The 12474-nt window shown below is 47.5% G+C and overlaps 4 protein-coding genes across 4 annotated transcripts; 2 read left to right on the forward strand and 2 right to left on the reverse strand.

Annotated features, from left to right (window-relative positions):
* Window positions 1–2174: 2174 nt before the first annotated feature.
* N7487_000812 (mitochondrial 54S ribosomal protein mL57) lies at window positions 2175–3005 on the forward strand (the record flags this gene model as incomplete). Its single annotated transcript, XM_056868560.1, has 2 exons — window positions 2175–2789; window positions 2850–3005. The coding sequence occupies 2 exons, from the start codon at window positions 2175–2177 to the stop codon at window positions 3003–3005; spliced, it is 771 nt and encodes a 256-aa protein (XP_056733344.1).
* A 713-nt stretch (window positions 3006–3718) lies between these two features.
* Window positions 3719–5697, forward strand: N7487_000813 (AP-1 complex subunit mu). The gene is made up of 6 exons (XM_056868561.1): window positions 3719–3897; window positions 3995–4123; window positions 4227–4456; window positions 4532–5021; window positions 5078–5452; window positions 5528–5697. The coding sequence occupies exons 1-6, from the start codon at window positions 3859–3861 to the stop codon at window positions 5606–5608; spliced, it is 1344 nt and encodes a 447-aa protein (XP_056733345.1). The 5' UTR covers window positions 3719–3858; the 3' UTR covers window positions 5609–5697.
* Window positions 5698–6399: 702 nt separating this feature from the next.
* N7487_000814 (Rag GTPase GTR1) lies at window positions 6400–7594 on the reverse strand (the record flags this gene model as incomplete). The annotated part of the gene is made up of 3 exons (XM_056868562.1): window positions 7294–7594; window positions 6644–7226; window positions 6400–6618 (listed from the first exon to the last, which is right to left on the reverse strand). Exons 1-3 carry the CDS (start codon window positions 7485–7487, stop codon window positions 6400–6402), a joined length of 996 nt encoding a protein of 331 aa, XP_056733346.1. The 5' UTR covers window positions 7488–7594.
* Window positions 7595–8364: 770 nt separating this feature from the next.
* On the reverse strand, window positions 8365–10046 carry N7487_000815 (URC4/urg3 family protein; the record flags this gene model as incomplete). Its single annotated transcript, XM_056868563.1, has 4 exons — window positions 8365–8448; window positions 8502–9097; window positions 9160–9646; window positions 9711–10046. 4 exons carry the CDS (start codon window positions 10044–10046, stop codon window positions 8365–8367), a joined length of 1503 nt encoding a protein of 500 aa, XP_056733347.1.
* Between the last annotated feature and the right edge of the window lie 2428 nt (window positions 10047–12474).

Below are 12474 nucleotides of genomic sequence, written 5' to 3' on the forward strand. Positions count from 1 at the left end.
AGGGACATACGCCGCGCCATCCACACAAGTCGTACACCGCTATCCTGTCGAGCATCCTAATCAAGGATCACGACAAGAAGCCGTTTGGCGATATTCTTATTCCCGTTGCTATCCGTGGACCTTGGGGATGGCTTCCATCCGTGAAGATCAATATCTCGATAGAGTCTGCAAGGGCCCGTTTGAAGACTTGATGTATAAACCGTTAGACAGTACCCGCAGATGGTGACACCCGCTGTCGTGAGTATGATATTTTGATTTCTTTTCTTTTCCCCGGAAGCAAACATCGACCGGAAATTACAAGTAGATCCACTTCAAGAGATCTATTATTTCCCCCTAAAAAGCAAATAGTATAATGTCCGCAATGGACGGGTATAGATAGATCCCTTTCCCCCGGACCAAGTGCCCCCAAAGAAAGCCGCAGACGGGTTTCACCAACGGTCTGAGCCTTCGGCTTCTTGCAGCCTTTTGATGAATTCTGTTTCACTGGGTTTATTCTAGACGATTTGCCGTTGGCTACCTATCCGATGTTATTTACTGAACAATGTCTGCGTTGAACAACCGTTTGTTGATTTCAAAAGTATACATATGAGTTCGAGGCTATCAAACATCAAACAGCTTGTGTTTTTGTGTCATTCAACCTTAGGTATGATCTTTTGATTATCAAAGATCCCCAGCCATTCACATACCCCAGTACTTATATCCAGAGCTCCCACGATGCCCATTGTGGATTGCGAACTTGCTTAGTCGTGAGAAGAATGTGTATGCAAGTGGTAGAAGCTTCCAACGACCACAAGAGGCAATATGAGGAAAAGGAAGCCTACCTATGGGGCACGGCCAGATAAGACTGAATACCAATACACGTGGATCACGTTTTGCCCCCCAGTACATGGCAGTAGTCTCTTGCCTAATCTAGGGGACAAGTTTAGGGTACGCTCATACAACAGGGCCGTTATTCTGCAGTCCAGAGAGGCATGGGCCGTTCGAGCCAACCGCTTGTGCCTCAGCTGAGCTTTCCAGCTGCGGAAATCCGCAACCAAGCAGACTCAACAGCTATGCCCCGTGCTCCCGATAACTATGAGCTATGGCCTCTGCATACCCGGGAAGTTTTGCGAAACGGTTGTGCTCCAAGAAGAATACCGAAGCTTCTGTTGTATGGGTTTCGATCGCCTAGAATCATTCTTTGTGATTCTGTTCTTTTCTTTTCGACTTTCTGCCGTTTCTCTGCAGCAGCTAGAGGCCTGTGTCCCTGATAGTTGGGCCGCGCTCAGGGTATGTTGCGTCGGTGCTCGCATCACCCGTTAGCCAGTCATATAACTGTATGATGTTACCTGGCAGAGCTATTGGACCTATAGCCTAGAAATTAAGAGAGCACAAGTTTGCTGTTTGATCATATAATGGCGACGTTTTCCAGAGAAGGATGTTGCTGAACAAAGTAGTGGGGAGATCTGCGAGACCTCTTCCAACCCGTCATCGAATCCCGAGTTTCAATGATGGGAGCATGCAGAAAACATGAGTCAAAGCTGTTAGCAATCAGCAGCTGGGGAAAATGCACTCGTGTCATAGCGGACCCTACCTAAGTTGAACGGAAGCCTATATGTGCTGGATTTGGGCCCGCCAACAGCGGTATGGTGTATATTCAAGCATTTTTGATAGATAAAATAGCCTGACCGCTAAGATAACATCCAAATCGCAGGGCTTCCAAGGTTCTTAATTAATGTGAGTCATATGCCGTTGTGATCGTACATGCATCGAAACATGGCAGAGCCAGAAGTTTGTGTACGTTCCACCCCCAATTGCCATAGTCATGCTAGCCTGTGGTAGGCTCCCACAGCCGGTAGCGGTAGTCCCTTCGGATCCGATGCACAAATCAAGGATTCGAGCAAAAGATACCAGCAGCGGTGAAGGTCCCGGTGGCCTCCGGCTTCCAAGGCTGTTTAACTGCATGCCAAACCGCCGAGATAGCAATTGAGGAGATCTAGGTCCACCTAAAAAGTATTCATGAGAACTACAGTCATAAAAAAACAAATCAAGATGTAGTCAACAGTTAACATAGACCTCACGGGTCTTGTGTAGATACGTACCTGAGGACATGGTCGGCAGAATCACACCGCCCAAGCCGAATTCTTTGCTTTCCGTTCGATCAACTCCGAGTTGACACGCAGACCACCGACCCCATGGCTTTGAATCTTTCTTCTCGAGCGGCCAGGACCGCCTGCGCTGCATCCAAATTTGCTGCTCGCCCAATTGTAGGAGCCATCCCATCCCGCACCTTCGCGACCTCTACCCCGGAGGAGTCCAGTCAACAAGAAAAGCCCCGATGGTCCTACACTCCCGCGGCGGCAAAAGCCCCGTTCAGTCTGCACCTTGACTCCAAGCGCCCGACCTTCCACGTCAATGCAGACCCGCAACTGCTCGACCGATTCTATATCCGCTTGTTCGGCAATGGCGGCGACAAACTCCTCTCCGATGAGACCAAGTGGTTGGCAGTGACACATAAGAGTTTCGACCAAGGGCGCCGCGGATTCAACGATCGATTGGCCTTCTTGGGAAAACGCATTGTGCAGCTGCAAGCATCTCTGGCTTTGGCGCAGGATGCTCCATACGCAGGCGCCGCCGCGCCGGCAGAGAACAAGGACGAGTTTGGTCGCGTGCCCTTCACCCACCCGGCTCTCGATGGATTGAACAATCTGTCTAGCGAAACCAAGAAAATCCTCACCGAGCGGTCGAAGCTTGCTGAGCTTGGAAACAAGTACGAGTTGCAGAAGGTTCTCCGATGGAGTCCCAGAAAGGTATGCCTCGATTCTAGACCTTTGTTCTTGATCATCAGCTAACGAATGTCTTTACTGCAGCCCAACGATCTCCGTGCCTCTGGTATTGAGCTCGTTCTCGCGCACACCATGTACGCTATTGTCGGCGCTGTTTCGTTAGAGAAGGGAGGAGTCGTTGCCACCCAGGTGGCCCGCGAACGGATACTTGAACCTCTAGGACTCAAGTCTATCTCGTAAGAGTCTGAGACTTGGGGGATTGGTCTCCTTTGGAGCATTTTCAGGGCGTTATCTTGTTTGATATTTCCATCTGTGGTAGGTTGACTGGGGAGTGAACTCCTCAATCGGGGAACCTCTACGATTGTACATGTACTTTTAAACCGACTTGTTTTTTTTTATATCACTTTATTTCTCAGACTACTTTGTATACTGCCAAATACCACTGAGTTCTACCTACTTGCAAGTTCAGAATATCTCCTAAATGGAGCAAAACTACGATCGAAAAGAAGAAAAAAAAAGGCAGAAATACGATTTACAAGATTCGATATTTTATAAATTTCAAAAAATTTCAATTTCAAGTTATAGAAATGTATGGTTCCTCTGACGCCGCCCGAGTAACAGAGAAAGTACTCGGCCAGCTCTTATGGAACCCTCAAAAAAGATCGTAGTCTCCGCGCCTCTGTATCGCAAGGTAGTAATTAAAAAACTACAGCACTCCGACAGAATGCCGGAGTAGCTGTAGAAAATCACAAGGACTTTGTACTGCCTTGAACTGTCTATTGGGAGCGTTGAAGAAAGAAGAAAATAAAAAGTGCGCGACGAGCTTTTATGTGTGATCTTTCACGCTAGTCCGTTTTAAGGTTGGCGTCTATCTCCGGTCTGGGACATGCGGGCATCACAATCATCCATCTGCTCCTTTCATTTCTCGCCTCATCGACTGCTAATTTATTTGTTCTTACTGCTTGATTGACAATGCTGCAGTAGGCGCATAACGTGGCTTTGTTATTTTTTTTTGGCTTTCACACTCCCCCCCACCTTAAGAGACCAGATCATCAACACTCTCCCGTCAGCTATTTACCCCCATTGACACGTCATGGCGTCGGCACTCTTCTTCCTCGACCTCAAGGGCAAGGTAGGTTATGGGACATTATACAAAAGATGGCGATGCGACTCTTTGCTGGGGAAATCGCCAATGCGTTCAGGGACAGGCCCCCGCTGACCATCTATAGACCCTTCTGGCCCGCAATTATCGCGGAGATATTCCCATGTCCGCAGTCGAGAAATTCCCTATCCTCCTCAGTGATGCCGAAGAAGAAAGCTCAGCAGTGCCTCCCTGCTTCTCTCACGAGGGAATCAACGTGCGTCCCATCGGGTCTGGACATTTTGGCCCAGATCACACTCACTCCTGAGTGTCTCCTTTTGTGCGCTTCCACTTACTGACACAGGGGTGCCTCTGTATAGTACCTTTATATCCGTCACAGCAACCTCTATATCCTCGCATTAACCAAACGAAACACAAATGCCACCGAAATTCTACTCTTCCTCCACAAGCTGGTGGAGGTCTTCACCGAATATTTCAAGGTACTGGAGGAGGAGAGTATCCGGGATAACTTCGTCGTTATTTACGAATTGCTGGATGAGATGATGGATTTTGGATACCCACAGACAACAGAGAGCAAGATTCTACAAGAGTAAGCAACTGGGTCTTGATGGTATCGCGGGGTGGTGGTGAAACAGCATAACTGACGGTTCTGCGCTTTGACCAGATACATCACTCAAGAGTCACACAAGTTGGATGTCCAAGCACGGCCACCAATCGCCGTCACAAATGCTGTCTCCTGGCGTAGCGAGGGGATACGCTACCGCAAAAATGAAGTCTTCCTCGACGTGGTCGAGTCCCTCAATCTTCTCGTCTCGGCAAATGGAAACGTCCTGCGGTCTGAGATTCTGGGCGCTGTCAAGATGAAGTGCTACCTGAGTGGTATGCCAGAGTTGCGATTGGGCTTGAACGACAAAGCCATGTTCGAGACCACAGGTCGTGCTACACGAGGCAAGTCGGTCGAGATGGAGGACGTGAAGTTCCACCAGTGTGTCCGACTCTCACGTTTCGAGAATGACCGCACAATCAGTTTCATCCCTCCGGATGGTGAATTTGAGCTTATGAGCTACCGACTGAACACACAAGTGAAGCCGTTGATCTGGGTAGAATGCGTGGTTGAATCGCACTCGGGATCCCGAATTGAATATATGCTCAAGGTAATATCCAAACCCAGTATAGCAAACATCAATTACTAACCCCGATTCCACAACAGGCCAAAGCCCAATTCAAACGCCGCAGCACCGCCAACAACGTCGAGATTCTCGTCCCCGTCCCCGAAGACGCAGACTCCCCACGCTTCCGCACAAATATCGGAACCGTGCACTATGCCCCCGAGAAGTCAGCCATCATCTGGAAGATCAAGCAGTTCGGCGGCGGCAAGGAATTCCTCATGCGCGCAGAGCTCGGTCTACCATCCGTTAAGGGCGACGACGAGCGCGGCGGCGGTATGACCGGTGGATTCGGAGGTAGCATGGGCGGAGCCGGAGGCGTAGGCAAAGCCAAACGGCCCATCAACGTCAAGTTCGAGATCCCCTATTTCACGACCAGTGGTATCCAAGTGCGATATTTGAAGATCACCGAACCGAAGGTAAGTCTTTCCCACCAGCAGTGGATCCCCACTGCCCTTATCTCTTAAATCCATCACTAACAATCATCCCCACAGCTGCAATACCCCTCGCTCCCCTGGGTGCGATACATCACACAGTCGGGCGACATTGCCATGCGCATGCCAGAAATTCAATGAAAAATATTCGACCTCTCTGGATGATTTGACTTTGTACAGCCCCGTTCCCCTTCTTGTCCTCGTTATCTTTTTTTCGCTCCCACCCTTTTTTTCATCCTTCGTTGAGGCCGGCCGGTCCGATAGATAATCAAATCCCTCCCATGTTATTACTCTCTCTTCTGCCTTTGACCGCTTTATGCATCGGATGCGAGGAAATATAGATGGTTCGGATGGGATCTTATGACACTCCAGTATTGTATTTCCAAGTAAATGAATGTTCAAGGTCTTGTTGTCGGGTTATTGTAGCAACCCAGCCTCTATACGGTATATGGAGGGGAAATTGAGATAGAATGAAGAAGATTAGTGTGTGTGCAAATTCTTCTTTTTGAAGAACAGTTTAGTTTGGAATGTGTCCGATTATTACCAGCAATGGGCTTCCAATTATATAGTGTCTGCAAGATGGAGATTGATTTAATATAAAACTCGAGAGCTCTCCGAATAGCCTGTGAATAGTACCTAGGTAGTTTTTCATGATATTTTTCAGAAAAAAAAGTACAAAGAAATCCCACAGGGTATCTCAATTCTCAAAAAGTTGAAAAAGAAGAAAAGAAAAAGGAAGAAAAAGGAAGAAAAAGAAAACACAAATCAAATACATTATTCTCCATAACGCCATCATTCAGCGCCTGCTGTAATTTTGTCATAAACCTGTCGAAAATCACGAGAACAAGAAAAACCAATGGGAGGGAGGGGGAAAACACCACCATCCCCTAGCTATACAAAGCCAGTCCGAATGTCACATCAACCACACCATTTTACCTGGGATTCCCATTCGTCCCATTCACGTGATCCTCCACTGATTCAGGCGGAGGCAGAGGGAACCCATCGCCACCACCACTGCCGGCAGCTGCTTTCGAGAATCCCTCACGGGCAAGCATAGTGTTGAGCACGGCGCAGTTGTAAGAAGCCTCGCCGGGAGGCACAACGAGGAAGATATAAGTGTTATCCGTGAAACGGCCGAGGAAGATATTGAACTGGGGGGGTTTTAGTGTGCATAACGACGAAACCCGCGGAAGCCGGTGTAGTGAGTGTATTTCTTGCAGCGCAGTGCTTGAACGCCTTCATGATATTTGAAAGCCGCTCATGGCGATCATAGATCGGATTGAGCTCTCCGACCTCGGATGTCACGGAGGTAACTGTGAGGAAAGTAGAACGCTCGAAGAGGATGACTTCTTCCGCATTAATTTTCTTCGCGAAGGCTGTTAGGAAACGCTCGATGACGATCAGGTTCGGGATGAGTTTGTGCACGATTCCGGCCCAGGCTTTGTAAAGCGATTGGTCCCAGATACTGCTTGCGAAGGTATCGACGCGGAAATCGCTGGATCGACTGCGGATTACGGCGGAGCGCTCGTCGTAGATTCGTTGGCGGTGCTCGGCTTGGATTAGATCCATTTTGTGCACGAGACAGAAGACGTAGGCGTTTGGGCTGAATTCGCGCAGCGCTTCGATTATCGCGTGGTAGGTGTCTAGATCGCGCTCAACTTCTCGTGATTCGATGTCGAATACGTAGATTAGGACTGCGACGTCTGAGAAGATGTTGCCGCGCTGTGAAGCTAGATAGGTTTCCATGAAGGCATCTTGTCTGAGATGGGGATCTTTGTGTTAGTGGAATGGCTCCGCGGAGTAGAAGTCGAGTGTGCATTACTCACCCTCCGCAATCCCACAGATTCAATGTGAGGTTGCCCATGAACTTGACGTGGCTGTGCTCCACATCAATTGTAGCACCGAGGCGTCGGACATCCTTTGCGACGTAGTTGCTGAAGATAATTGAGCGCATGGATGACTTCCCCGACCCACTCTTGCCCATCAAGAGCACCTTTCTCTTCTTCTTCCGAGCATCCATTCTGTCAGATGTTCTTGGGGTTGCCGTTGAGCTCAATGCCCCGCTCTTGCGGGGGCAACTCGGGTCGATCTGGGGAGCAACTCAGTGCCTTCACAGTGTCACTCAGATTTAACGGTATTGGTTTCCGGTTAGAAGTCCAATATGAGCATGTTTTTGCCTTGACAACGGGATTGAGGGCGAGAGGGCATGAGACAAGATGACAAGCTCCAGCCTTCTAATGCGGAGACGGAACAAAGTTGTCCCGATCCACGTGATATTGGAATTTCGCCGTTGGATAGAGATAGGATTAGGCGGATAAGATAGGGAAAAAATATGGCTCTAGCAATCTGTCCATAGGTATCTTCCATCAAATTACTCAGAGAATGAGACCTGGCACACAATTGTGCACTTGTTAACACTGTTATTATTGGCTCTGTTTGTGGAGTTTTGTTTTATTTGAGCTTGGGGCCGAGGTTACGGGATGACGACATCCCATGGGTCTCCCGAAAATCATGTAGCTTCTTTCTATGGAACGGCTTTTATCGACGGGGAAAAGTGAAACATATAGAATAGACAAAGAAGAAAAGAAAGATGTGAAATGCAGTATGAAATAAGCCGCCGCCCAGAACCAATGGGAAATCAGATGAATAGCCTCAAATGTAGAGGGAAAAAGAGAGAAGAAAAAAAAGGCCCAAAATGGCAGGAAAAAAAAAGGAACAAGTAGAAGGGAAAAATAAGCAGAGCAAAAAGCAGAAAGCCACACGTGAAATATAGTATGAAGGTGTTCGGTCATGAAGAGTTCATTTCATCAAAAAGCCCGTCCCAAATAGCAAAACCAAATGACGGGACGAAGGTATCCAGGTATCCAAGCATCAATTAAAATGGCAAATAGAGGGTATTAGAAGACAGTGCCGTCGGATCGTATCATGATAGGGGGTTCCTTGGTGTTTGGTCTCGAAACTTCCGCAATCTCGCGACCACCCTGTTCATTGTTAGAATTGAGCTAGCCGAAATAATCCTTGATAAGTTGCTTACCTTCCAGGTGCCAGCCTCAAGCATTTGTGCTAGTGATAGCTGGTCTTCGGAGCCCTTGAGCCCTAGCTGAGCGTTGACCTCCTCTAGGAGCTCATCTAGGAATCCGACAGTAGCGGCTCGCCATTCGACAATTACATCGTCGTCGGCGCAGAAGAGCGGTGCCACTTCGACGCTTGGCTGACCCTTGATCTGAGCATTCTCTTTATATGCATCGATTCCACGCTGCATATCTTCCGGTTTCAGAGTCAAGAGTCCCAGGTCGATAAGAAGGCCACCGTTTCGATACTCAGGAAGGCCTGTTAGAAGGTCGCTGCCGGCGAAGTGGATGAGCATCAATTTCGACATTGGAACCATGATCGAGTAGCATAGCCACTGTGTCAGCTTGTGGAATGGAACAATGCTCTCCCATTGCTGTGCAGGAGGAGACTTGGGGAGACCAGAGCACTTCCAAGCATCTCCAATGGATACTCGATCAATCTGTGTTCGGGAGGGGGGCCAGATGGGAGAGAATCCATCCATGAGCACGCTCCACAAAGTGGTAATTGGAACAATAGGGACGGAAGAAGCAAGTGTTGATGGATGACCCAGAAGGTAATCTGATTAAATTGATTAGTATCTGATCAAAGCTGACGCACACAGAAGAGCCGGATTTTCTCACCTAGCATATTCCCCGGTCTAGCGTCCACACCGAAGAAGTCTTGATTGTTAAGTGCCTCAGAGAGCCGTATCAACAACCCTGCGCGGCCTTCAATCCCAGCCAGTGGATTTTGTTCAGAATGTTGCATCCCCTTGGCGAGCACCTCGGCCGTAACCTTCTTGAGTCCTGCGCCATCCACCTGACATGGCTCCGTAGGATCGCTACTGAAAAGACCCGACTTGAACATCTCCAAACTCGCCACAGCCAAGCCTTCACTGCGCGAGAAGACTTTACCAGACTCCTTCGACCGGTATGACCACTTATTTCCCGAACCCGCATCAAGCAGAACGGAGACGACAAACAAATCAATCAAACGGCGGGTGCGTTCCTGCGCATCAATGCGACTGGGCCAGGACTGGAGAAGCTGGTTGATGCGGGGTCTACCGCCAACGTCGAAATGCTGCCAGCGACCATGTGGGGGGGATGTTCTCGTAGTCTGGCGCATAATCTCGCTTTTGGAGAAAACATGTTAGCGCAAGTTCATATGATTCACAGCAGTCACTTGGATGTACCTTTATGATGGAGACGACGTAGGAGGCGGTAGCTTCGAATTTGCTCATGTCGACATCGAAATGGTTCAGTTGGTTCTTTTTGGCCTTGTTCAGGATGATGTTGGAGCGTTCGCGCACTGCATGAATGCTCCGTAGGTATGCGGCCGGGTCCAATGCTGGATCTGGTGGTCTGGCGATAGGGAGTTCTGGAATTGAAGCAGGCGGACCACTTCCCTTGTATCCTGGGGATCTCAGGGATGTATTTGATGTGCGAGCGCTGTTGACCGATACAAAGGAATCATTTTCATTCTCGCTTTGACTGGAGTTTTTTGAATCTTTGCGCTTGAAGATCCCCATTGTGTCGAGTGGGAGCTTCACCCCAGAAGTTGGAAGGGGGTTTGAAAGGGGACACCAGCGGATAAGTTCGAAAGGAGGGGTGAGGAGAAATAGTTCAGATAAGGAGTTCACAAAGAGGGGGAAGTGACATCTGGATGTGATGTTTTTTTTTTTTTTTTTTTTTTTTTTTTTTACAAACATAACATAATAAAGACTCTTAAGGGTAAAAGCCAAGTAAAAATAGGTAAAAATAAGTAATAAGTTATTTATTTTTTTATGGGGCTTGATGACTGGAGCTCTTTCACTTGTCAATCCATTTAGTATGGGCTAGATGTTCGAATATTAATAATTCGAATATTATTTAACTTAGTTAGGGGGAAATGGACTCTGACAAAGTCTGAAAGAAAAAATCAATGAGCGAATAACTTGGGAAGTACTCAATCCACAACTCGTACTTTAGTATGCAGAAAATATGCAGGATATGCAGAGTGTACGGAGTACCCGAGTTAATTCAATGCTTCCCCTTACTAGTGTACATCATGCATCGATGTACATACCTTAGTCTATTGCACTCGGTGCTCCGTACTCCCGTACTCCGTACCACAATAATAATTGTACTCTGCAGCATACAAAGCCTTTGTAAACGGAGTACTCCGTACACACTCTCGGGAATAAATAGGCACCGATTGCCGTAAGATGGATGGCGATGGGCCCGGAGAAGTGAACCAGTCGGAACGCAAGAGAAGAGACTGGGTATCATTCCACTGTACAAGGGGTGGACGAATCATATCTTGGGAGAATGCATAAATAGGAATGTAAATATCAAGTAAATTTTGGTTCCGGGCGGCAAGGGCCACCGGGTGGTACGTGTAGAGATCGTTAGCTTGGATATCGATCAGACCATGCCTTATTAGGGGTAATATAATATGTTTTTGGAGAAAAGTGAACACATGCGGAAATGCACGGGCTAGCGTACCGTTCGAAGGGGGAAGAAGAAAAAGGCACGGTTTGTCTTAATACGGTATATCGAACCCACTTCGGATATTTCAAAAGGTTGTGTGAATGGTTAGCTATCGCGCATCGCGTTAATTCTCGTATGAGTCTGTTAAGCGCATGCTAGTGAGACTGTGTAGGTTTTTCCTTCTCCAATATTAAGACATAATCCTACTCCGTAATTGGGGGAATAAATCTGGGATTTAATAGTACATCCACCGAAAACCGGAGAATTGATTTTCGATAGCAGGGTATTTCCTGCTGGCCAGCAAGCCTATCAGCTAGAAGAGAGGAAGGCGTCGCTTCTCACATGTCATATAATATGAACCCCTACAACATTTCTTAAGTTCAGACTCCAACGTTTCACATTACAACCTGCCCCCTCTTTGTGGGAATAATGTCGAGGTTACTCCATACTCCGTACAGTAATCCTCCAGGGCTATGCCTGATCCTTATTTGTCAGCTAGATATGAAGTCTGCAGGATTACTTTGTACATGTAACTCAGTGGATTATGCGAAGGATCACACTGACATCTATGACGTTGAAATCCTTCGACTCTAACAGTTCTTATTTAGGAACCTCATCTCCGGGCCGTTAAAGCCCAACCTCCCCCCATTTAAACCGCAATGCACCCAAGGGCCTAGCTAACGGGAAGCACGGGCCTGGCCACAGTGCTGGGTCGTTTCAGATTAACTATGTTTATTTGATTTCGTTTGATTTCATCTTATCCATATCTTTTCTTTTTTTCTCTATGAGAATGGCATCTAGAGAGGGGGATCATAAGTTGTACAGAATACTCCGTACAGAGTACATCATATATCGAGTGAGCAAATATGGATTGTGTGGAAGTGGCCTTGTAGAATTATCCGAGCCCTGAAAGTCAGGGGTAGGACACGATATGATCCACCGATTCAATTTCCATTCGCTACCGCGCGGCTCGTCTTCCCGAGGGTTCCGCTGTAGTGGAGTTACTACTCTTTCCTTTCCAGGGAACACTTCTCGTTACAGCCTAGTAAATATACTCGAGTACGGAGTACTCCGTTATAATACATATATCATATATATCATATAAGCTAAATATCACCCCCGGACTCTATATTCCCTACTCCACGAAGTACAGAGTAGATAGTGTATCAATAGTAAAGATCTTATTTTTGGGATCGTAATGCGGGGATTTGTCTAGAAAATGAGTATATAATAATGAATACTGATACAATTTATAATACGTATGTTCCCAATCTGACCTCGGGACCTTGGGAGGGTCTAGATTATTGGATACGAAGTACTCCGTACTCCGTACCTACATGTACATACCCCCGAGGTCCGTCCTCCGTCCTCCGTACGGAGTACTGGAGATAACCTTGGAACCTTGGAAAATTAACTATCACAAGATGTGGCCTGATTGGCTTTGCCACCGGCATCTCTAATACTTACATGTAGGTATTGTTTTTAGAT

The sequence above is a fragment of the Penicillium crustosum genome, assembly GCF_028827405.1.
Source record: "Penicillium crustosum strain IBT 35664 chromosome Unknown utg000001l_segment0_segment0, whole genome shotgun sequence".
Classification (NCBI taxonomy): domain Eukaryota; kingdom Fungi; phylum Ascomycota; class Eurotiomycetes; order Eurotiales; family Aspergillaceae; genus Penicillium; species Penicillium crustosum.